Genomic DNA, 26,481 nt, shown 5'->3' on the forward strand with positions numbered 1-26,481 from the left:
ATGATAGATAGTTCTACATCCCCTCACTTTCAATCTGAAGGTGTCCTCAGGTCTAAAATGAGTCTCTTGTAGACAGAAAATAGATGGGTCTTGTTTTTTTTCCATTCTGATACCCTAGGTCTTTTGGTTGGCACATTTAGTCCATTTACATTCAGTGTTATTATTGAAAGATATGGGTTTAGAGTCATTGTGATGTCTGTAGGTTTCATGCTTGCAGTGATGTCTCTGGTACTTTGTCTCACAGGATCCCCCTTAGGATCTCTTTTAGGGCTGGTTTAGTGGTGATGAATTCCTTCAGTTTTTGTTTGTTTGGGAAGACCTTTATCTCTCCTTCTATTCTAAATGACAGACTTGCTGGGTAAAGGATCCTCGGCTGCATTTTTTTTTTCTGTTCATCACATTGAAGATTTCCTGCCATTCCTTTCTGGCCTGCCAAGTTTCAGTAGACAGATCCGTCACGAGTCTTATCGGTCTCCCTTTATATGTTAGGGCATGTTTATCCCTAGCTGCTTTCAGAATTCTCTCTTTATCCTTGTATTTTGCCAGTTTCACTATGATATGTCGTGTAGAAGATTGATTCAAGTTACGTGGATTTCAATGCCTTTTTCCTTCCCCAGTTCAGGGAAGTTCTCAGCTATGATTTCTTCCAGTACACCTTCAGCACCTTTCCCTGTCTCTTCCTCCTCTGGAATCCCAATTACGCGTACATTATTTCGTTTAATTATGTCACTTAGTTCTCTACGTCTCCCCTCATACTCCTGGATTTTATCTTTCTTTTTCTCAGCTTCTTCTTTTTCCATAATTTTATCTTCTAATTCACCTATTCTCTCCTCTGCCTCTCCAATCCGAGCTGTTGTCGCCTCCATTTTATTTTGCAGCTCATTTATAGCATTTTTTAGCTCCTCCTGACTGTTTCTTAGTCCCTTGATCTCTGTAGTAATAGATTCTCTGCTGTCCTCTATACTTTTTCCAAGCCCAGCTGTTAATTTTATGACTGTTATTTTAAAATCATTTTCTGCTATATTGCTTGTATCGTTTTTGATCAGTTCATTAGCTGTCGCTACTTCCTTGAGTTTCTTTTGAGGAGAATTCCACCGTTTCGTCATTTTGGATAGTCCCTGGAGTGGCAGGGAACTGCAGGGCTCTTCCTCTGTGCTGTCTGGAGTAACTTGCATTGGTGGGTGGGGCCGCAGTCAGACCTGATGTCTGCCCTCAGCCCACCACTGGGGCCACAGTCAGACTGGTGTGTACCTTATCTTCCCCTCTCCCAGGGGCAAGACTCACTGTGGAGTGGTGTGGCCTCTGTCTGGGCTGCTTGCGCACTGACTGCCATTCTTGTGGTACTGCTTCGATGGGATCTGGCATATTAGCTGGGGTGATCCACAAGGTGCACAGGGGCGAGAGGGGTAGGCTCAGCTCGCTTTGCCTTCAGTTGGTCCGCTTCAGGAGGAGCCCTGCGGCACTGGGAGGGAGGCAAACCCGTCGGAGGGATGGATCCGCAGAAGCATAGTGTTGGGTGTTTAAGGGGTGCAAGCAAGTTCCGTGACGGGAACTGGTTCCCTTTGGGATTTTGGCTGGGGGATGGGTGAGGGAGACGGCGCTTCCCAGCGCCTTTGTTCCCCGCCAAGCTGAGCTCTGTCCTCCGGGGCTCAACAACTCTCCCTCCCACTCTCCGAGCAGAGCTGTTGACTTATATAACATTCCAGATGTTAAGTCCCACTGACTGTCAGAACACACTCCATCGGGCCCCTCTGCTTTTGCAAGCCAGACTTGGGGCCTCTGCCTTGCCGGGTGGTCTGGCTGCCCCTCCACCACCCCAGCTCCCTCCTGCCAGTCCATGTAGCGCACTGCCTCTCCGCCCTTCCTACCCTCTTCTGTGGGCCTCTTGTCTATGCTTGGCTCCAGAGAGTCCATTCTGCTAGTTTTCTGGTGGTTATCGGGGTAAATTAGGCAGATGTGGGTGGAATGTAAACAATCAGCAGGACACGGTGAGCCCAGCGTCCTCCTACGCCGCCATCTTCTCCCTGTTCTCAGGTCTTGGGTATTCTTATCATCCCATTTAGAAGCATCATGCCAGAGGAAGATACCCATGTTTTGGCTGATGGTGACAATTAATGGTAACTAATACTGAGGCATTATAAACTGGGTACTGTGCTACATACTATTTCTAATCCTCATAGCAGTTTGCCAGGTAGAATTTGTTACACAGTATGTTGTCGGTGAGGAGACCAAACTTGTAGTAGTAGAGAACAAAGGCTTTTAGACTTCATAGTACATAAACAGAAGACCAGAGTTATCTGTAATGTTAAAGCTACCCGAAATCAAGGATGCCAAACCTTCTCTAAGGAAAACTTCGGATTGTGCCTTTGTGTGTAGCTAAACTAGAGAGACTTTCTCATGTTATAATGAGACTTGTTGGAAGGCTGGCAGGAGTTAATGGTGCTCAGCAAACTAGATCTCTCTTACACCAGTGGTTAGAAAATCGTGGGTCTGAAACTCAAGGAGGAGTTGAAGTCAGAGATGTTGGTTTAAGAGCCATTTGCACATAGTGTGGTAGGCTGTCTGCGATAATGTCCAGGACAGCTTAGTACAGGTTTCAGAAAAGATTCAGCAACAAATTTAGTACAAGGAAGGAAGAAGAGATATAGTTTGTTGCTGACAAGAGGATGACCTACTGAGTTCACTAGGTTCATGATGTAGAAATTATATGTTAATGTCATTCAGCTTGAAAGGTCCCATTGGGTTAGAAAAATTAATTGGATGCAGATTCTGTCTCAGTGCTATTCTGGGAAAGTTGTGACAGATACGTATGTAATTATAACCCAAGTGAGAAGGTAAGGTGTGCCTCTCTATTAGAGAGATCTGGATAGATTGCTCTAAGGATTGCCAGTGGGAAGGAGAGTGAGGAGACTTCATGGGGCAAATACCATTTAAGGCTTTGAAGAATGGGAGACACAATGAAAAATAAGAATGGTAACCGGATAGGCTAAATGATTAACAGAAACCTAAACACAGAGTCAGGTAATGAGAAATGTAGGGGAAATAGTAAATAGTTCATTTTTGCAAACAAAGGTTGTGTGAAGGAGATCATAAGAACAAAGGGTGGGGCACAGTGAAGCCAGGCTAAAGAATGTAGTCAGTAAATGACAACTGTTAACCAGAAATGTTCTCCTATTAGCAAATGTGATTCTCCATAGTGGGGAGATACTGGAAACAGGGAGACTAGTTAGGACCCCCCTGCAAGAGTCTAAGCAAGAAATAATACCAGAGCATGAAGTTCAGGAAATTGAGTGGAGAAAATTAGCAGATCATTAAATATGAAATGAGAAGGAAGACTGAATGACTTGTTGATAACTTTGAGTTTTGTGTTTAACAGAGTGGGGTGCTGGTGCTTCAGAGAACAGAAATAGAGAACACTGGGGCAAGAGGAGCAGGATTAAGAAAAAATCCGACTCTATTAAACAGGCTCGTTTGGCCTTTAATTCAGTGCTTTTGCTGAAGGTCATATTGCCAGACCTTCTGTGTGTTACCTCTTTTTTCCGTAAGTGAGGATGGTGCCTCCTGGGCATACTCTCTCCTCTGTCCCATAGCACCTTGGGAACCATGACTGAGGTCCTGATGATAGCACTACTTAAAGCTAGAAGCCTAGTTTTGTCATATTACAAGAGAGAGCCAAAATCTTGAGCAGAATAAACCTTCCATTTTATGATAAAATAGTTTACTAGATTTGTAAGACCTTGTTTGTGTTACAGTACTAAGTATAGGCCTCACAAACCGAAGGGAAAAGCAGGCCCATGTTTAGTCTGCTATGTGAGGCATTCTTTACTGGTGTCCTTTCCAGAGCCGTTTGCTGTTAGCAGTTTTGACTAATTCCAAGGCATCATTTTTATCCTGTTAATGGTATTCAGGAAATTGAAGCTCTGCTTAGATTGAGATGATAATCTGTATTCATTCCATACTATTTTATGGCCACATTTCCTGTATTTTTAAATTTGGACCATTGTCTTTTATGTGCTCAGGAAGATGGAGGAATCTGAGGCAGTCCTCCTTGAGGTGGGTAGTCTATCAGACACTTGTCTCACACCTGTGATTCTCTTTCTCTTTTACAAACCCATCATTCTTTTTTTATTTTTTATTTTTTTTTTAATTTTTTTTAACGTTTATTTTATTTTTGAGACAGACAGAGCATGAACGGGGGAGGGGCAGAGAGAGAGGGAGACACAGAATCGGAAGCAGGCTCCAGGCTCTGAGCCACCAGCCCAGAGCCCGACGTGGGGCTCGAACCCACGGACCGTGAGATCGTGACCTGAGCTGAAGTTGGACGCTCAACCGACTGAGCCACCCAGGTGCCCCACAAACCCATCATTCTGACATTCTCCTGGGGCCCAGTGATTTTCTGGGTTACAGTTTTATTTGTAGACACTGATACTAGAAAAGATTTTCCAGTAGTTTTTACATTTGAGGTCACAAGAGGAAGTCCTGAAGGGTCCTCCTGCATTTGCTCTTGGAAGGAGAGGAGGGGAAGTGTCAGTTCTGTAACCTACTAACACCAGTTCCTTCTGGGCAGCCACTCTGGAAGTGTGTATTTATTATTACTTATGTCTGGTCTGAGTCAAGTCCTGTAATAGTGGGTACAATTTGCATATTTTCTTGTGAATTTTGAAGATGTTGAATTCTCATAGACTTTCTAGGAGCTAAACAGTACATAATGGGTTCTGGTGGGCATTTAAATAAGTGAATTTCTGTGAAGTGCTTAGAACAGTGCCTGGCGGAAGTGCTGAGTTTGCTATTACATTGATGATGTTATGATCTACTTTGTGGGGTTATTCAGGTCCTTTCTGCCTACCACTTTTTGGTCCATTGACTACTCCTCTTGAACTCTGCCAGCAACTGAGAGAGGTGAAAACTAAATTATTTGTTAAGTCAGATTGTAAAAAAAAAAAAAAAAAAAGAGGGACTATATTTTTAAATTATCTAGAGATTTCATAGAGAATCTTGAGGGGGACACCAACAGTGATCAGGTGCAAAGCAGAGAAAGATGTTGCTAAAACCTACGTGATGGAACTTGCTCTGTTTTAGAAGTTTCATAGCCCTTGAGAAAGTCTAAGTGACAGGAAGGTGGTGCCGGTGTTCTGTTAGGTTTTACTGCCCTTGTGGTAGATGTCATTCAGCTATGGGAGCAAGAGGGGCTAGAAAACACAAACTGTTAACAGGCCAATGGGGGCTGACTCCCAGGTCACAGTGGTGCATAATACAGCCCCAGCCTACCTGCGCCACAGGCTCCATGTCTGTGGACAGGGACAGCTTCTTACTGTATACCACCAGAGATATTTGTGGATAAGGTAGATCTCAAAAACATGACTACACAAAAGCCAGAACAACACAGGTGACCCCCAGTCAGTTTTGAGGATAGGATACAAGGCTTCTTTTCCCCTCCCTCTAAGTTTGATGTTTACTTTAGATGCATTTAATTCAAGGGGAAATGTTGCCTTAGCTTCATCATTTCAGTATTTGGCTAAACAGATCTAACTTATGGTCGGGGCCCTCACTAAATTAGCCAGATTGTGTTTTGTTAGCTATGCTCTATTGAGCCTGTGGTGGGTACGAAGCCCCTGAATAAGTGCTGCTTTATGACATTATCTTATTATGACTGTAACTGCCCTTGAGACTTGCTCCTGTCCCAGTTTTAGAGGAAGGATCTGAACTTGGCGAAGTCTAGCCTTGCTCAGAGTTCTACATTTGTAAGTGGTTGAGCCTGAGTTCTGACCCTGGTCTGACTCCAGAACCCACATCCTTACTGGGCTGACTTCATACTTCCCTCCCCTAGTGTGAAAAAGATAGGTATCCTATCCTGGGGCCGGGGGAAGTGGTGCTAAAAAACTCAGCTTTGGTCCATGAATTGTTCATGATATTAGCCTCATTTTACGTAGACTTGTACTTTGAAGTAGGTTTCCTACATGCATTTAGATCCCATCACTTTCAAACAGATCATAAAATAGTTGTCTTGAGAATGGCTTCTCTAGAAAGAATAGAAATCTGGACATGCAGACCCAGAGCATTTCCAAGGAGTCCTGGCCTAACTTTGGAATAGTTCTTCCTGTTTTGATTTTCCTGAATCTGACATGGTCTTGGTGTCTAGATTTTATCTTATTTTTTAAATTTCCTTTTAACCTTCTAGTTTATCTTAGCTATGATAAGTTTATATTTTGCCTTATTTGAAATTGATTTAAGGCAGCTTACAAAGATACAGTATCAGTGGAGGAGTTCTGAATTGAGGGACATGTAGGAAGAACACAGTGAAACCCAGGCTGAGGGTAATACACAAGATTCATACCATCAGCATTTGCTAGAGGTGGTCCACAGGTTTGGCTAAGCCAGAGCAGAAGCAGCCCACCTCTTCCCAATTTTTTGAGAACAGAGATAAATTCTTCTACTGGATTGAAGCAGTTTCTTAGGTCACTCTGCGAACACCAATGGCATCAATAAAAGCAATGGTAGAGTCCAAAGCAGTGAGGTCTGGTTACTGAGCTTTCTGCTTAATCTAATATTTAGATCTGCTAAAGGAATGAATGGCCCACATGCTCTTTTTAGGCGCTCGTTCTGCTGTGACTTAGATCTCACAGCTGAATTTCAGGTAACAATGAACTGGAGATTGCATCTTTTAATAGCTGGACTGGATAATAAGTATAGTCACCTGCCCAATAAGTGGCTCACCTAGGGAAATGGCTGGTGTGCTTTCTTAAAGTTGAAAGACCTAAGATACTTGTCCTGAGTAGAGGGCCGTCCTCTTTCCCCACAGAGGTGAACTGAAACAAGACCGAAGGCAGTGCCAAGATTTACTTCAAAAAGAGCTGGGTGGTCTTGTCAGGCAAGTGTACTGTAGGCATTTCAGTTTTGAGTGGCAAGGAGTTTGAGTTGTACCTTCCCTCTTCTGTTGCATATCTAAAGCTCTGGATGGTCTGTTGGTCAAATACAGACCCATCTGCTCCATCAGACAGCCAGACTGGGCTAAGCTGGATTTGTTCTCTAAGTTGGGATAGGGGGAAGTGATTGTAGTTTCTAGGTTTGTGTGTGGGGGGTTCAGCTACAGAGCAGTATCACCGGAGGAAGATGTGGAAAGCACTGGGTACGTGTTTGTTAAGTAAGTGAGGGTGGTGCCTTTAGAATGCTCAGATGAAAATGTTTAGTAGGCAATTGTAAAAGAGGGTCTAGAGCTTAGAAAACAATAGGGAAGTTAGAGATTTAGAAGTCTTCAGGTTTCTGAAACCTAAAACTCTTGAGAGGAGATGTGGGTTTTAATCTATAGCCTGCCATGTTATTCTCCTGGGCTGGTCACTTCTCTGGGATTAGCAGTCCTTATTTGTAAAGTAAAACTAGACAGTTCATCCCACAGCCCTCTTCCAACTCTGGAAATTCATTTTAGAACACAAAAAAACATTCTCTCAAAATGTGCTGCTCTTTGTGGGAAAAAAAGACCCTTTAGTAATGGCTTAGGGTGTGTAGTATCATGAAAGTACTGGACTTGTATACTAATATCCTTTTCACTCTCCAAATCAGTGATTTATTGTGGAGAGAATTTAAAGTGGACAAGAGGAAGGGTGCCTGGGTGACTCAGTTGGCTAAGCATCCGACTTTGGCTCAGGTCATGATCTCGCGGTTCATGGGTTCAAGGCCTGCATCGGGTTCTCTGCTGTCAACACAGAGGCCCCCTTCGGTTCCTGTCTCCCTTTCTCTCTGCCCCTCCCCAGCCAGCTCATGCTTTCTCTCTGTCCCAAAACTAAATAAAAACATTTAAAAAAAATTTTTTTTAAATAGAAGTAGACTGGAGGAAATTTCCCTGGATAAGTCAATATTTGGTGTTAGTAAATAATCATTCCCCCCACACCTATTTCCTTAAGTGAGTCATATTTCTGATAATATTCACCTTAGGTCTGCCAAGATGGAAGTGATGTGGCTGAGTCAGTGGAAACAGGGATGAGAATGTGGGTTAGGTTTTTTTTTTTTTTTTCCTGTCCTATTACCTGTTTGATAATGCCAGAAATTTTCAAATTGATAGTTGTACAGTGTCCAGAGGCTCAGGTGAAAGCCAGGGAATTTGTGGGGGAGTGCAGGAGTACAGCCTATCTCCTGTTGGGCTATACTGCCCCCTAACAGAAGCTGCTTTTTGTTCTTAGGCTGCAGAATTGAACATTTTCTTGGTTTGGAAAGAGTTTCTTATAGTTATAGCATCTTCTCTCCCACCCTCCTTTCCTGGAAAATGTGGATAGGGCCCATATGTATTTTCATGGTGTATTGGTTTCCTGAGGCTGCTGTAACAAATTACCACAAACTTGGTGGCTCAAAGCAACAGAAATTTATTCTGCCACAGTCCCAAGAGGCTAAAAGTCTGAAGTCAAGGTGTCAAAAGGGCTCCACTCCCCTCTAAGGCTATAGGGGTGAATCTCTTCATTGTCCCTTCCACCTTCTGGTGGCCACTGCTATACCTCATGATTGTATCACACCAGTTTCTGCTTCTGTGGTCACAGTGCCTCTTCTTATGTCTGTGTCTCTTATATAGGTCTTTTAAAGACACTTACTATAGTATATAGAGCCTAACTGGATAATAAGAGATGATCTCTTCCCCATGTCCTTAATTACATCTGCAAAGACCCTTTTCCTAAATGGGTTTACATTCATCAGTTCCAGAGATTTGATGTGGATACATTTTTGGGGAGACCACCATTAAATACATGACAGGTGTTTGGTGCCTTTTCTCTCCATTTTCTCTGAATCTTTATTATTACTATTGCTAACTCTGTTCTGTGTAAACCAACATTCCCTTTCATTCTAGGTGGTGGCCTGTGTGGAGATGGCTTACACCAAGGTCCACCATGGATGCTGCTCAGTTACATAGCTGCTTCCTTATTTGTGTTGAGTGTTGATTGTATTATTTTCAAGTAGCCATTTAGTTTTTTTTAATGGGGAAAATTACAGCAAAGATTTTAAACAGTGTTAAAGTTTGTAAAAAAAAAAAAAGGGGGGGGGCTGGACAGTTTAAATACTAAATTGCACATAACTAGAAGTGCAGGTCAGTAGCGGAAACATTTCATTTTGCAAAAATGTAGAAAATAGTGATGAAGTTTCAAGTTCGTGTTTGGAGGCTGTCTTTCATTGTTGCTCTTCCTTTCTCTGCAGGTCTTTTAGATAACCCTGAGCTTCGTGTGGTCCTGGTGTTTGGTTATAATTGCTGTAAGGTGGGAGCCAGTAATTATCTGCAGCGAGTAGTCAGCACTTTCAGTGATATGAATGTCATCTTGGCTGGAGGCCAGGTAGACAACCTGGCATCACTGACCTCTGACAAGTATGTCTCATGTGCTTCTGATTCCTCCCATGTATGCCCAGAAATGTCCTCAGATTTTTCTTACCCAGGTTTTTAAAACACATGTTTATAGAATTGCTAACGGTTCATTCCATTATACAATACTCTACATAATTCTTCTTACAACTGAAGAATGAAATTTATATGTTGTCTTTTAATAACTTAAATGGACTCCTACTCTCCTTAAAATTAATTTTCAGAACTGTCTACTGGTATCTCCCACAACATCTCTGTGCTCCATATAATATCAGTAATAACTTCCTCTGTACTTCTGTTTCTTCCTCTGAAGGAAATGCATGGCGAGACAGTGAAGCTTTATGGTAAAACTTCTTAGAGCCTCTGACATACTCAGTGCTATGGAAATCTTCTAGAGAGGGAATATTACTGTGACAGTTCTCAAATCCATTCTGTGGAGCATCTCGGATGCTTATTGGTATGGGCACACATTTTGGGAAATGCTGTACTAGATCTTTTTGAAAGCCTTTTTCAGAAGGTGTCAAATTTGTGTTATCTTTGATTTTGTTACCAAGGCTTTTGCTTTTGAGGGTGAAATATTTGCTCAGTTATTTTGGGTGCCATTACTCCCTTTGCATTTTGAATGAGAGTATGTAGTAGTTTCTGAGTTTGAACTAATTAAGTGAACATGAATATCATCAGTTTCCAAAAGCAGGAAAATGAGAATGTGTTATCCCCTGATGCTTCCTGCAAACACTAGTATTCATTTCTCACTATATTTGTGGTTAGTATTTGGATACTAGAGTGGCGATGTGTCAACAGACCGTTAGAGATCAGTATCTTTAAAAGCAAGCAATGTAAATAATCCCAGTTATAATCTCCTTTCTGAAAGGCTCCTCTGATGAGTCAAGAAGAGCAAATATAGTTGACCTTTAAGCAATGCAGGGGATGGGGGGGCGCCAACCCCTGTTGAAAATCCATGTATAATTTGTGACTCTCCCAAAACTTAGCCTACTGTTGACTGGAAGTCTTAACTGATAACATGAACAGTCGATTAACACATGTATGTATGTATTATAATATGGAAAGCTAGAGAAAAGAAAATGTTAAGAAAGTCATAAGGAAAACAAATTTACAGTCTTGTACTTGTCAAGAAAAATCCACATATAAGATAATGTGTGTTGCTCAGGGGTCAAATGTAGCTAAGTCGAGGCACTGAATTCTAAGCAGGATGTCAAACATTGGATTTCATGCATAAATACACCTAATTCTCAGTAATTATCTGTGATTGTTTCTCTTCTTGCCTGATTTTCTGAGTCTTTGCTTTTACCTTTAAATTGTATACAGTAGGGCAGTGATGATTTAATACCTCATTTGCCTTTGAAATGCCAGTCTCAGTTCAGACATTTAGCATCTGAGACGTAAGTCTATTAGCATGGTTCGTTGTCGTCATCTTTTTATACCTGTTATGGGTAATAGTCCTCAAGAACAATTAACCTTTACATGACACATTAATTGTAATGTGGTCTTCGTACTGTGTCCGTGGGTAAGAGAAGCCATTGAATAAATCGAAACTCTGTTTTAATAATGTCCAGATATACCACCTCACCAAAAAAAAGCTAGGTAAATAATTCTTTGGGGCAAGATATTGACAATACACATTGCAATTGTATGCCAAAGAGGACATGAAATAAAGTTAAAGGAGCAGTGGAGGACTTCATAAGGTGGATTCTGCCCCTCAGTAACTGGTTTTGCTACTAAGCTAATCTTATTATCTTAGTCCTCTTAAGCTTTTTCAGTTAAGTTTCTTGTTAACCTAGTGAATCTTGCCCATTTCACTGACTCACATGTTGATAAACGTGATAGAAATATAAGGTATTTGTTTTTTCCGTGTAGGTATAGGTGTTCACTATATTATGTTGTATAACTTTGACACTTTATATTTGTTTTAGTAAGGATAAAATATTACATAAAAAAGGCAAATATAAACAAAAGCATGTTTTTACCTTTAGATTAAGCTGAATTGTAGGCTGAAAGTAATAAATAAGACATAGCAATGTAATTATGTTTCTTTATGGACCAAACAACTTAAAGCTAAAGCTTCTGGAGTTACAGGTTCTTAATAAAATTACTGTCCATGATTGAACAAGTATCTAATATATCTTTTTTAGAATGGGACACCAAGGTAAGGGGGAAAAAATACCAAAAATGTAAATAATACCAGAAAGCTTTATTTAATAGATATCACTGTATATATGAATAATATTTTAAGTTTCCTTTTAAGAAAGTGAGAAAGGTTAAGGATAGCCTTCTAAAAAGGTTAAGGATAGCCTTCTAAAAATGCAGGATGGGTTTCAGAAATCTTTGTGGAGATGCATTTGCCCCCTTGAACTTGTGACTAAAAAAATAGTTGCATACTTCTTCACAGATCTGCTTCCGTGAATTAGATTCCCTGAATCTGCTTCTTTTAAATGTATTAATAGTTTCATTGTTAACCCCTATTACACTCCTCCTATCTGGGATGGTGAGCCTTAGACTAACCGTAGGCTGTTAAAGGCTAGCCAGTGGATCAGGAGTTTTCTTTACACTTTAAAATTTATATTCTCATTATATGTTTCATGATGTATCACCACACTTTTCTAATTGAATTTCCAGAAACCCTCTGGATATTGATGCCACTGGTGTGGTTGGACTGTCATTTAGTGGACACCGAATCCAGAGTGCCACCGTGCTTCTCAATGAGGAGGTCAATGACGAGAAGACTGCTGAGGCTGCAATGCAGCGCCTCAAAGCTGCCAGCATCCCAGAACAGAATACCATTGGCTTCATGTTTGCATGTGTTGGCAGGGGTTTTCAGTATTACAGAGCCAAGGGGAATGTTGAGGCTGATGCGTTCAGAAAGTTTTTTCCTAGTGTTCCTTTATTTGGCTTCTTTGGAAATGGAGAAATTGGATGTGATCGCATAGTCACTGGGAACTTCATATTGAAGAAATGTAATGAGGTGAAGGATGATGATCTGTTTCACAGCTATACAACAATAATGGCACTGATTCATCTTGGGTCATCTAAATAAAGCCATCTGTAAAGTGGCTTTCACAATATAAAACTTTTGGGCTCTGCCTTTCCTAGAAAATGGAAATTGGGATATGTCTATTTCAAAAAAAAAAAATAGTAACTTTATATGTATCAGTTTTATAGCTTTGACTATATCCGGGGTAGTTTTTAATTAATTAGATGGACAACTTTGTACCTAACATAATGCACACAGAATTGAGAGCTTTTGCGCCAAACCAATTACGGCTATACTGTACTGGATTATGTAGCTGCTATGTAATGTGACGTAAATAGTCTTCTGCATAGGAAGATTGAAAGAGGATTCATCAATAGGATGGAGCTTTAAGACATTCCATGACTACCTCTGAACTATTAGATCTTTTAGCAAAATCATGAAGACATTTTTTTCTCCCTAATGAAGGAGAAACATACATGAATAGCTTGAGAAATCTTTCTCTGCTTTACAGTTTTACCGATTTTTTTAGAAGCTGTAACAAAATTATTACTTTTTACTTATTTGACAAAAATTAAAGAACTATTTTTGTTCTAGTACCCTGAAGTTGCTTAGTCAAATAAATTGCCAAGACTAATCAGTATTTTATTACTTTATAAGGAAAACATTTCCTTTTCCCTCCATGAAGGAATTGTAAGAGAAGAATCCTTTTCACCTAATTCTATATAGAACTGGCAGACCAATTACATCACCTTATTTTGGTCTTATACCAATAAAATGTACCTTGGAAACTCATTCAGTGTTTTGTACATCACTGCTTTTGGTGAGTGAATGATGGAAGTAAACTAATACTTTAGAAAAGAAAGCCTGGAATGGTAGTCAGCTAGTAAATCCTGCTGTATTCCCAGAATGACTTTTTTAGGTTTATATTTCTAATTATGCTAATGTCTAAATGAGATAGGTTCAGAGAACACCAATTTTCCCCAGTGGCCTTTCTTCATATAGTGATAGAACCTTTGATTTCAGCTAGTCACATGCCTGCCATAACAAAGACATTTCCCATTCTCTCTTGCCATTGACTGTTGTGGTCAGTGAAATGTGAGAAGTGACAGGGGTCATTCATTCAAAATGGTATGACAGTTTTTTGCCCTTTCTCAAGCTTGTTGCTTGGAAGTGGATCTGGTAGCGAGCTATCCTGGACTCTCCAGAAGAGGCAACACTATTGGGGAAGAGAACCACACAGAAGGATCCCAGGAATGCTATACAGTTTTGTTGAAGTGCTACCATAAGTGACCCGGATTGCCCATCTTCAGACTGTCTTACAAGATTGAAATTAACATCAATCCTGCCTCAGCCAGTGTTTTTTTTCCCAGGGCTTCATTACAACAGATGTTTATATTAGCATATTATCCCTAATACGGTATGATATAACTAATGTAGGGCACTTTGTATTCATTAGTGGTTCTGACAGAACAGTATAAAACTTGCAAGGTAAGTGAAATCAAAAATATTAACCTTCCTATTTGTAGTCACTTTTCTCACAGTCTTTATGCTAAAAGGTCTTTCTTTTGCTGTTTATATATATGATAAAAATACTTAAATGTTCATTTTATGGTTATCCCATATCTTAGTTCCTGAAGAAAATCCAAAGAAAAGTTTTCAAACTTTTAATGTGAATATTAATATTTAGCTTTTATTTAGTTATTAAACTTTCCTATTATTTGACATTGGCTACCCATTATCAAATAGGCAATATTCAAAATGCACATCTTTGGATGTGCTTACATAGCACATAAGGAAAATACTTTGTAAATTTTCTTTATCCTTGATTTTAACAAGAGTTGGTTGAATAGTAGAGGAAAAAGAATTTGAAAAACTAAAAATATGAACATAATAAGCATGATGATTGAATGGATTATTTTATTTTTTTCAAATTAATACTCCTACAGAGTGTTTTGTTACTTTCCAAAGGAGAGTCTGCTGCAGGATCATTTCAATACAGTATGCGAGGTTACTAGGATTCCTTTGTATAGCTGAGCTTTTGGGGCTTGTTATGAATGGTAAATTCATTTGACTACAAGGTTGTAATCTTGGTGCAGAACAGAAAGGGGAGAAGTTGACCCAATAGAAACAAAAGTAGTACTGGTGAAAATAGAAGCCATATATGCTGCCTCTAGAGGCCATGATGTTCCATGGAAGGGTACAGGAATTTAAGCAAAGTTAAAATGAATTAATTACAATTTTGAAAGACCAGTGTTAAAAGCAAGCATTAAAGAGTTATTTTTTCAGCTAAAAACATACTAAATTCCTAGAAATGGCATCTTTCATATAGTCATTTCTGAAAGTGGAAAAAAAGATCACACTTGAAAAAACACATGCACACGAGAAACACAGTTACACTCTTAGTGTCTTCATACACGGAACTGCCTTCTCTTAGATGATGAGCAGACTAATAGGATGGTTTAATCAAGACATTTAAAATACTTCTTTTTATGTTTTCAAAGCACAATTTTGCCGTAATTTGCCCTGCAAAACACTGCTTCAAGGAATAGATTTTGATTATTTTTCATCCCTGTAAAACTAAACTTATAAGCCATCTAAGGAAGCATAGTGATCTAAAGAAAAGGAGGAAAGGTATTTCTTGGGATTAAGATCAAGAAACAGACATGCTGCGTAATGACATAATAATCTACCATGATCTATACCAATGAAGGGCATTCAGTGGGCCACTTCACTGCTTAGAGTTCTCTCAACTTGGGTTATCTCTAAAACTGGGTTATTAGCAAACACAGCAATTTCTCAAACTTGTAAAAGAGGCCAGATAGCAAAAGCTTTGCCATTGATTTATACTGCAAATGTAGGTATTCTTGGGAAGGAGTTAAGATGGAGAAGTAGGTGGAAGCTAGGCTTTCTTTTTCCCTCATATATAGCTGTGTTGAGATCAGATCACTTGGAACACCCAGAAAATTGATCTGAAGGCTGGCAGAAGTATTTTCACAGTTGGACAGAGACTGGCAGGTGCAAGGTGCATGGAAGTGAATTGGGGGAGAGAAAAATGGTGGTGCCACAGAGGGGAGGGAGAGGCAAAAGGGAAAGAAAGGAGATGACAGAGTGCAGCATCGGATTTGCATAAGAGAACTCTCCCGACCATGAACAGGTGGGTGAGCTGGAGTTATTGAGTGTCACAGGTTTTTTGCAAACTGTGGAGCTCAAACTCTGGTTTAGAAAGTATGCAACTTTCTCTGGAGGGGAGCTGTGGTGCATGCTCTCAGGGAGGCAGAAGGAGCTGGTGGATGCATAGCAGAATGTAAGGATCTCCTTAATTGCACAAAAGACTCTGCAGGTGTCAGCAAAACTCCTTTCATAGGGGGCAGAGGTGTGGGCTGAGGGCAGATAACCTAATTGCAGCTTTTTGCGGTGCTACATCATAGATTCCATGCATTGCATAGGTGTGGGAATTTTTCTGGGACAAAGGACAACACTGTCTACAGCATAGGGAGTTTCTCCTTGGAAGGAGAGGGGTGAGTCTGCATGGTGCCAGGTCCTTTAAGATTTTGAGTCCCAGGTGCATATCAAAGAACCACAGGAGAGCTGTAGCGCAGGATGCAACAACTGCCCTATTATGTGAGGGTTTCCTAAACAGTGGGGGGTGTGAGATCCCCTGTCGAAGGACCAGAGAATGTGGTGACATTTTCGTCAACACCAGAGAATGTGGACCAGAGAATGTGGTGACATTTTCGTCAACACCAGAGAATGTGGTGACATTTTCGTCAACACCAACCCGGTGGGATTCAAAGAGCAACACAGCGGCCCCCAGTGGAGGCAGAACCCACTTTCACCAAACCCCCTTGCCTTGTGCCTGTCAACTGCATACTTTCTAGGGCAGAATGGACTCTGAGCACAACAGGCCTCTCTTCCAGAAGACCAGCATAGGCAGTACTCTGCATGTACCAAGTGAATTGAAAATAGAGTGCTTCAAAGCCTCACCTGCAGTTCTGGTGGAAGGGTCAGGCTTACTGTTTTCTTTTTTTTTTTTTTCCTTTGGAATCAGACTTACAGATTTTTGTTTTTTCATTTCCTTTTCTCTCTCTCTGTTTTGTTTTGTTTTGTTTTGTTTTGTTTTGTTTGATTTAGGCTTTTTTTCTTTTTCCTTTTTTTTCCCTTTCTTTGGAATCAGGTTTATAGTTCTTTGGCTTTTTCATTCCTTTACATTGTCTCTTTTTTGGGGATGAAGGGTTTTTTTTGTTTTGTTTTTGTTTTTGTTTTTTTTTGTTTTTTTCCATGCTTATCTTAAATCAAAGTACGCCTAGTTAAAGGTCCATACACTTCCCACTGTAAGCAAGGAGCTCTGCTGAGGACTGACAAGTGGGAAAGAGCAGCCAAAACACAACAGCAAAGTGCACAGAGCATACACCAGAAACCTTCCTGAAGCACCAGGCCCTGGACTGTGTATGACTCCTTTTTAATATAGCCTTACTCTCAGGTGCAGAAAGCATAACAAGCTTTCAAAACATACAAAATACAGAAACATAGCCAAAATTACAAGATGGAGGAATTATCCCCAAAAGAGAGGTGAAGAAATCACAGCCAGGAACTTGCTCAAAAGATTACTAGCTGGGCTTGAAAAAAGCATAGAAGACACCAGAGAAATCCTTGCTGCAGAGATCAAAGACCTAAAAACTAGGACAAAATAAAAAATGCTATAACTGAAATGCAAAACTGACCGGATACAGTCACAACATGGATTTAAGAAGCAGATGAGAGAATAGGTGATATAGAGGAAAGACTTAGGGAACTCAAGGATTCCATAGAGTGAAATATCGGTATCTAAGGAGTCCCAGAAGAAGAGCAGGAAAAGGGGGCAGAAGGTTTATTCAAACACATTATAGCAGAGAACTTACCTAATCTGGGAAATGAAACGGGCATTTAAGTACAAGAAGCACAGAGAACTCTCCTCAAAATCAACAAAAACAGGTCAGCACCACAACATATCACAGTGAAACTTACAAAAAAAAAAAAAATACAAAGAGTTCTGAAAGCTAGGGACAAAAGGTCCTTAACCTACAAGGATAGACACAAAAGGTTAGCAACAGACATGTCCACTGAACATGGCAGTCCAGAAGGGAGTGGCAGGAAATATTCAATGTGCTAAATGGGAAGAAAGTGCAGCCAAGAATTCTTTATTCAGCAAGAATAGAAGGAGAGAGAAACAGTTTCCCAGACAAAAACTAAAGAGTTCATGACCACTAACCCAGCCCTGCAAGAAATTTTAAGGAGACTTGAGTGGGGGGGGGGGGGGGGAGAGGGACGGCCAAAGCAATAAAGACTAGAAAGGACCAGAGCACATCACCAGAAACACCAACTCTACAGGTAACATAATTACACTAAATCCATATCTTTGAATAATCATTCTGAATGTAAATGGAGTAAATGCTCCAATCAAAAGACACAGGGTATCAGAAGGCATTAAAAAAAACCCAAGATCCATCTATATGCTGCCTATAAGAGACTCATTTTAGACCCAAAGTCACCTCCAGATTGAAAGGGGATGGAGAACCATCTATCATGCTAATGGAAGTCAAAAGAAAGCCAGAGGAGCCATACTTACATCAAAGTAGAGTTTAAACCAAAGACCATAACAAGAGATGAAGAAGGGCATTATCTCATAATTAAGGGGTCTATCCATCAAGATCAATTGGGGAATACCCAAATATATAAATTAGTTAATCCAAACATAAAGAAACATTGCTAATGATACAATAATAGTAGAGGACTTTAACACCCCACTTACAACAATGGACAGACCATCTAAGTAGAAAATCAATAAGGAAACAATGGCTTTGAATGACACACTGCATCAGATGGACTTAACAGGTATATTCAGAACATTTCATCCTAAGGCAGCAGAATACACATTCTTCTCAAAGGCACATGGAACATTCTCCAGAATAGATCACATGCTGGTCACTGACAATAGGTACAAAATTATCTAGATCATACCATGCATATTTTTGGATCACAATGCAATGAAACTTGAAATCAACCACAAGAAAGAATTTGGAAAGACCACAAATACATGGAGGTTAAAGAACACTCTACTATAGAATGAATGGGTTAATCAGGAAATTAAGAAATAAAATACATGGAAGCAAATGAAAATACAACAGTCCATCTGAACACCGGATGCAGCAAAGGCAGTCCTAAGAGGAAAGTACCTTGCAATTCAGGTCTATCTCAAGAAGCAAGAAAGGTCTTCAGTACACAACCTAACCTTATGCCTAAAGGAGCTAGAAAAGGAGCAGCAAATAAAGCCTAAAGCCAGCAAAAGAAGGAAAATAATAAAGACTAGAGCAGAAAAAAATGATACAGAAACCAGACCAAACCAAACAAAACCAGTAAAACATGAACAAAACTGAGCTGGTTCTTCGAAAGAATAAACAAAATTGATAGCCCCCTAGCCACTTACCAAAAAGAAAAGGGAAAGGACTCAAATCAATGAAACCACAAATGAAGGAGGAGAGATCACAATGCCACAGAAATATGTTGCTAATTTAACACATTGAACATACAAAGAATGTGAAACCCTTTTACAAATCTGAGAATTTTCCATACGTTCTACAGAAATTTTTGACAAAAAAATAAAACTACTTTCGGCATTTTGTGCCCACACAATCTAACCAGATTAACACCACCATAAATTCAGATTTATTGGAAACAGAAGACTAAATCCTCTTGATTAGAAATTGAGATGTTTAGATGACTGACTTGACTTTCATTTGTAGAAACTGAGTATGAGTTTGCTTAATGAAAATCCTAGGGGCGCCTGGGTGGCGCAGTCGGTTAAGCATCTGACTTCAGCCAGGTCACGATCTCGCGGTCCGGGAGTTCGAGCCCTGCGTCAGGCTCTGGGCTGATGGCTCAGAGCCTGGAGCCTGTTTCTGATTCTGTGTCTCCCTCTCTCTCTGCCCCTCCCCCGTTCATGCTCCGTCTCTCTCTGTCCCAAAAATAAACGTTGAAAAAAAAAATTAAAAAAAAAAAAAAAGAAAATCCTAAAATAAAACATAGTAAGCATTAGTAATAACATCCTTGTTAAGTGAACAAAATTCTACATTATGTAAAGAATGTATTAACAGAAAATTATTGTAATATTGGCCTTATATAAAGAATAGTGAAATATTTGCAAAACATGTTATTTTTGTTTTATATATTTTACTTCTACCCTACACAGTAAAAGAAGTTACAAGAATATATGCTACTGTAAAGTAGAAAACATTAGCAGAATCCAATAAACTTCATTTAATATTTGGTATTAGGAGGGTATGGAGCATTTTTATCTCATTTAAAGTTTATGTAAACTGTCCTCACAACCAGCAAAAAAGGCAAGATTGAGAAATTCCTTAACTTTAATTTTAAACACAATGGTCAGAGGTGCCTGGGTGGCTCAGTCGGTTAAGCATCAGACTTCGGCTCAGGTCATGATCTCATGGTTCATGGGTTTGAGCCCCATATTGGGTTCTGTGCTGTCAACTCAGTGCCTGGAGCCTGCCTTGGATTCTTTTTCCCTCTCTCTCTGCCTCTCTCCCACTCATGCTCTATCTCTCAAAAATAAACATTAAAAAAATTTTTTTAATAATAAAAAATAAGCACAATGATTAGAGTGAGGATAATTTTCTTAACATTTACACAGTACTTACAAGTCTAACCAAAATTCACCATATATGTATCTAAAACATACTCTGTTGAAGGCCTTGTCATGGTACTACAATTACAGACAGGAGTGAAAAATAAGTGACCTGAGTGACACCAGCAAAATGGTGGACTAAGACAATCTAAGCTCTTGTTCCCCAACAAAACCAACAGCAACTATATGAACCAGCACTGTCAGAGCTCTGGAAAACAATTAAAGATTACAGCAAACAAGACCATGTCCAGTGAAGAAAAATCATCTTCAAAATGATAGGAAAATTTTGAGATATTTTACTTGCCTTTGTCCCAGTGCAGTGGCAGTCTTATTTAAAAAGTGGCAGAGGCCTGGTTTCCAGTTCCTACCTTCAAACCAGAAGAGGTAGAGTAGACTTTATTTGCAAATTATTGTGTATGTCTTAAGTGCTCACCTGTATTTTGCCATTAACTTGGAAATCAGGCAGGAAGAGTGGCAGGCATTACTTGTAAAAGCCGCAAGGTGACTACAGACTCAGATACCTGGGGCGATCAATTATTGGTGGAGACAGAATAGGTCATATAAGGCCTAGGGAAGAAGATAGGGTGAGAGTTTTTGAAAACTGGACATTCAGAAATAGCTCTATATGAGGAGAGGATGGGATTTAGAATGCCATATGCACATCCAGGCAAAACACATGCTCAGAAAAGATCTAAGACCTTAAGTTTTCACCTCAGTCAGATCCCTAGGCTCAGAGCAAGCCTAGCTACATATTGCAGGAATGCTCTAGCACCCATCTAATCTGCAAAGACAGAGAACTGGCATTCAAGGAAAACTGTCAAAACAGCTGAACATGAGGTAAACAGAACAGAGGTGATCTCACAAAACAAGGTCTTTGTAAAAATACTTTGGAATAGTCTCAAAATAAATGGAAAACAGCTTGCAGCAAATCAAAAAGAAAAAAGAAAAACCTGGTAAACCCTGGTGACAGGAAAATCCTATATCTAGAATTACCATATTATAATAGTGAAATGCCCAATTTTCAAAAGCAGAAAATAACAAGTCATACAAATAAAAAGAGAAAACAGGTCTATTTAGAGGAACAGAAACTGACCCTGAGGAAGTGTGTACATTTTGAACTTACTAGACAGAGACTTAAATATATTCAAAGAAATACAGGAAATCAAGAAAATGAATAAAATGAGAACATGAACAAAGAAATTAAAAGAGGATCAAAGAAATTCTGGAGCAGAAGGTACAATAAAGATTTTCACTAGAGGGTGAATTTCAATAACAGATTTGAACAGTTTGCAAAGCTCATTGCACTCCAAATAGGAGAAAGTCAAAAGAGACCCACCAAGACACATTAGAATCAGTCTATCCAAAGCAAAAGACAGAATATTGAAAGCAGGAATGAAAAGGGATCCTCAATAAGGTTGTCCAGTTTTCATCAGAAACCTTGGGGACCAAAAGACAGTGGGGTTTGATATATTCAAATTACTAAAAGGAAAAAAAACTGTCTACCAAAACTATCTGACAAGACTCCTTCAAAAATGAGGGAGAAACTAAAACATTACCAGACAAAAACAGAAGGAGACAGATTCCACTACACTTGCCCTGAAATAATTGCTAACTTCAGGTTGAATGAGAAAGGACAGTAGACAGGAACTCAAGGTCATATGAAGAAATAAGATTTCTAATTAAAGTATACATGGGCAAGTATAAAAGCTAGTATTATAATTTTGATTTGTAGCTCTACTTTTCATTTTGTACATAATTTAAGACTTAAAATAGTTACTTGTCTATGTTTTCAGATGCGCAATACTTAAAGATGTAATTTTGTGACATTAATAACCAAAAGGGGGTGAAAACAAGGTTATATATAAGAAAAGAGTTTTTGTACACTTAAGCTGCCATAAACTCAAATTAGAGTGTTATTAATTTAGGATGTTAAATGGAATCCCTAAGGTAACCACAAAGAAGTAGCTATATAATAATACAACTATGAGGAATAATAATATAATACAGGAAATAATAATAATACAGGAAATGAGAAAATGTTTTACTACAAAAAAATTCAACTAAAACACAAAAGTCACATCGAAAATGAGCAAAAAGCTATAAGGCACATAAATAGTATGACATTAGTCCCTCAATAATTACTTTCTGGGTGGCTCAGTCAGTTGAGTGTCCGACTTCAGCTCAGGTCATGATCACATGGTTTGTGAGTTCAAGTCCCACAATGGGTTCTGTGCTGATGGCTTGGAGCCTGGAGCCTGCTTCGGATTCTGTGTCTCCTTCTCTCTCTGCCCTTCTGCCACTAATGCTCTGACTCTCTCTCTCTCAAAAATGGATAAACATTAAAAATAAATGAATAAATAAATAAATATAGATGGATTAAACTCCAATTAAAAAAACAGAGACTAGTGAAATGGATTTAAAAACATGACCTAACTGCAGTCTACAAGAGACTGACTTCAGATCTAAAGTAAAAGGATGGATAAAGATATTCCATGCAAATTGTCCCCAAAGGGAGTAGTGGTGGCCATACTATCATTAGACAAAAAAAGACTTTAAACCCAAAAAGCTTACAAGAAACAATGAAGGACATTATCTACTGATAAAAGGTTTAAAATACATCAAAATTAAACAGTTATAAACATTCATGCATCTAATAACAGAGCCTCAAAATATATTCAGCGAAACACAACATAACAAAATGTATGTGATGCAACAAAAGCACTGCTAAGGAAATCCATAGCTGTAAATGCTTACCTTGAATATATAAATATAAATATATGAAATAAACATTCTAAAAAGACCCAGGAAAAAAATAAACCTAAAGCCAGTGGAAGATTAAAACTGAAATAGGCAAGATAGTGTTTCAAAAAGATTTTAAGAGTGGAAAAATCTTAATTAGAACATGAAAAAAAGGTTTCAACTTACTAAAAGCAGATATAAAAGTAGGGGTATTAGTAATTATTCTACAGAAATAGAAGGATTAGAGTACAATTATGAGTAGCTATAAATTGGATAACCCAGATGAAATGAATATATTTCCTAGAAATACAAGGACTGAATCATGAACAAATAAAATCTATATGGATCTATAACTAGGAGACTGAATTAGTAATCAAAACCCTCCCAACAAAGAAATGCTCTGCAACTGATGGCTTCACTGAAGAATTCTACCAACGATTTAAACAAGAAATAACACCAGTCCTCAAACTATTCCAAAAAGTTCAAGAGAAACTTTCTAACTCATTCTATAAAGCCAGTATTACCTTGGCACTGAAGCCAGACTACAAAAGAAGGGGGAAGAAAAGCTATAGCTTAATATCCCTGATGAATATTAACGCAAAAATCCTAAACAAAGTATTAGCAACTGAAACATCACATTAGGAGTTCTATATACTTTGAACAAGTGGATTTATTTCTGCAATTCAAGAAGAGTTCAACAAGTGAAAATGAATTAATATACTATATTGACAGAATGAAGAGGGAAAAACCCATATGACAACATCAACTGATACAGAAAAAGCATTTGACAAAAATTTGACAGGATTTTTTATTTTTTTAAATATTTTTTAAAAAATATTTTGAGAGGGGCGCCTGGGTGGCGCAGTCGGTTAAGCGTCCGACTTCAGCCAGGTCACGATCTCGCGGTCCGTGAGTTCGAGCCCCGCATCGGGCTCTGGGCTGATGGCTCAGAGCCTGGAGCCTGTTTCCGATTCTGTGTCTCCCTCTCTCTCTGCCCCTCCCCCGTTCATGCTCTGTCTTTCTCTGTCCCAAAAATAAATAAACGTTGAAAAAAAAATAAAAATAAAAAATATTTTGAGAGAGAGAGAGAGTGGGAGGGACAGCATGAGCAGGGGGAGGGGCAGAGAGAGGGTGAGGGAGAATCCCAAGCAGGTTCTGCAGTACAGAGCACCACCCTATTACAAACCAACAGTGGCCCCAGACTGATCCTTTAACAGCACAAGGACCAAACCCTGACCACAACAGGCAAAGTAGGCCACTGCAGCTGACTGAACTGAATGTAAATTCAGTTCATTAGGATTTACACAACCCACATACCAGACACACCTGAAATGCTTGGTTTTGGGGAACAATGAACATTGCACTATAGGACACCACAGTACCTCTTCTTCATAAGGCCACTGCTTTAAAGATCAGGAACTTTAGCTGACTTTCCTAACACAGAGAAACACAGAGAGTTACAAAAAATTAGGAGAAAAAAGAATATGTCCCAATGAAAGAACAGGACAAAAATCACTACAAAAGAGAAATAAAACAGAGAAGCAATATACCTGAAAAAGAATTCAAAGTAATCATCATAAAGATACTTATTGGACTTGAGAAAAGAGTGGAGGACTTCAGTGAGACCCTTTACAAAGATTTTTTAAAAAGAACTAATCAGCGATGAGAAACACAGTAAATGAAATTAAAAATACACTAGATGGAATAAATAGTAGGCTATGGGAAGCAGAACAACAAATCAGGTACCTGCAGGGGAGAGGAATAGAAAGTAATCAAGCTGTGCATATGAGAGGGAAAAAATTATGCAGAGTGAGAATAGACTTACGGAACTCAACGACACCACCAAACATAATAACATTCGCATTATAGGGATCCCAGAAGGAGAAGAGAGAAGGGGGCAGAAAATTTATTTGAAGAAATAACTGAAAACTTCCCAAATCTAGGGAATGAAGCAGAAATCCAGATCCAAGAGGCCCAGAGATACCTCAACAACTTCAACCCAAGAAGGTCCACAACAAGACACAAGTAATTAAAATGGCAAAAAGTAATGAAAAAGAGAAAAATTTTAAAGGAACAAAGATAAAAGAAAGCAAATAAATAATGGGAAACCCCATAAGGCTATTAAGCTGATTTTTCAACAGAAACTTTCCAGGCCAGAAGGGAATAGCATGACATATTCAATGTGCTGAAAGGAAAAAAAATCTGCAACCAAGAATACTCTATCCAGCAAGGTTATCATTCAGAATTGAAAGAGAGATAGAGAGTTTCCCAGACAAACAAAAGAGTTTGTGACCACTAAACCAGCCCTACAAGAAATATTAAAGGGGACTACTTGAATGGAAAGAAAAGAGTGTGAGAGTATCAAAAGTAGGAAATACAAAAACAGTAAAAGCAAGTAGATCTGTAAAAATCAGTCAAGGAACTCACAAAATAAAAGGATATAAAGTATGATACCATAGACCTAAAACATGGCAGGGCGGCGGGGAGGAGTAAAGATTGGGTTCAAACTTAAACAACCAGAAATTTAATATAGACTAATATATAAAGAAAATGTTATGTACAAACCTAATGGTAACCATGAATCAAAAAACAGTAATAGATATGTGAAAAATAAGGAGAAAGGAATCCAAGTATGTCGCTAAATAAAGACAACTAATCATGCAAGAACAGTGTGAGAGAAGAAAGCAACCACAAATCAAGTTAACAAAATGGCAAAAATAAATATCTATCTATAATTATTTTGAATGTAAAAAGATTAAATGTTCCAATCAAAAGACATGGGGTGATGGAATGGATAAAAAAAAAACAAAAAACAAGACCCAACTATATGCTGCCTACAAAAGACTCATTTCAGACTAAAAGACATCTGCAGGTTTAAAATGAAGGGATAGAGAAGCACTTATCATGCAAATGGATGTGTAAAGAAAGCTGGGGTAGCAATACAAAATACAAATAGACTTTAAAACTAAGACTGTAACAGACAAAAAAGGACATTATTTAATCATAAAATGGAAAAATCCAACAAGCAGATCTAAAAATTATAAATATTTATGCACCCAACAGGAAAGCATCTAAATACATAAAGCATCTAGTAACAAACATAGAGGAACTAATTGATAGTAATACAATATTAGTAGGGGACTTTAACATCCCACTTACATTAATGGATCAGCCAAACAGAAAATCAATAAGGAAACAGTGGCTTTGAATGACACACTGGACCAAATGGATTTAACATAAATATTCAGAACATTCCATCCTAAAGCAGCAGAAGGCACATTCAAGTGTACATGGAACATTCTCCACATAACGGACCACAAAAGAAGTCTCAAGAAATCAAAAAATATTGAGGTCATATGATGCATCTTTTCTGACCACAACATTGTGAAATTAGAAATCAACCAGAAGAAAAAATCTGGAAAGGCCACAAATACAGACTAAATAACATGCTACTGAAAATGATTGCATAAACCAAAAAATCAAAGAGAAAATTAAAAAATAAATGGAGACAAATAAAATGCAAACACAACAGTCTAAACTCTTTGGGATGCATCAGTCTAAACTAAGAGGGAAGTTTATCAATACAGGCCTACTTTAAGAAGCAAGAACAGGGGCGCCTGGGTGGCGCAGTCGGTTAAGCGTCCGACTTCAGCCAGGTCACGATCTCGCGGTCCGTGAGTTCGAGCCCCGCGTCGGGCTCTGGGCTGATGGCTCAGAGCCTGGAGCCTGTTTCCGATTCTG

General features: G+C 38.9%; 2 protein-coding genes and 1 long non-coding RNA gene across 13 annotated transcripts in view; 1 reads left to right on the top strand and 2 right to left on the bottom strand.

The window, feature by feature from the left end:
- Positions 1-13,115, top strand: part of FBXO22 (F-box protein 22) — a 31,293-nt gene extending 18,178 nt beyond the window's left edge. For all 3 annotated transcript variants that reach the window (XM_045448965.1, XM_045448964.1, XM_045448966.1), the window contains 2 exons: positions 9,175-9,340; positions 11,969-13,115. In XM_045448965.1, coding sequence (XP_045304921.1) covers positions 9,175-9,340; positions 11,969-12,386 — 584 coding nt within the window. In that variant the 3' untranslated portion in view covers positions 12,387-13,115. The remainder of the gene's footprint in view (positions 1-9,174; positions 9,341-11,968) is intronic.
- A 5,891-nt stretch (positions 13,116-19,006) lies between these two features.
- On the bottom strand, positions 19,007-20,218 carry LOC123582655. Its single transcript, XR_006704502.1, has 2 exons — positions 20,114-20,218; positions 19,007-19,133 (listed from the first exon to the last, which is right to left on the bottom strand). It is a non-coding gene; the product is annotated as an uncharacterized LOC123582655 (long non-coding RNA).
- Positions 20,219-20,269: 51 nt separating this feature from the next.
- The window catches only part of NRG4 (neuregulin 4), a 208,901-nt gene continuing 202,689 nt past the window's right edge, over positions 20,270-26,481 (bottom strand). For 7 of the 9 annotated variants that reach the window (XM_045448977.1, XM_045448975.1, XM_045448974.1 and 4 more), the window contains one exon: positions 20,473-20,568. The gene's annotated coding sequence lies outside the window, so the exon portion shown is untranslated. Of the gene's footprint in view, positions 20,370-20,472; positions 20,569-26,481 lie in introns of those variants that run through there. The other 2 variants (XM_045448972.1, XM_045448973.1) reach the window with 2 other exon arrangements.

This window comes from Leopardus geoffroyi, chromosome B3, assembly GCF_018350155.1.
Source record: "Leopardus geoffroyi isolate Oge1 chromosome B3, O.geoffroyi_Oge1_pat1.0, whole genome shotgun sequence".
Classification (NCBI taxonomy): Eukaryota; Metazoa; Chordata; class Mammalia; order Carnivora; family Felidae; genus Leopardus; species Leopardus geoffroyi.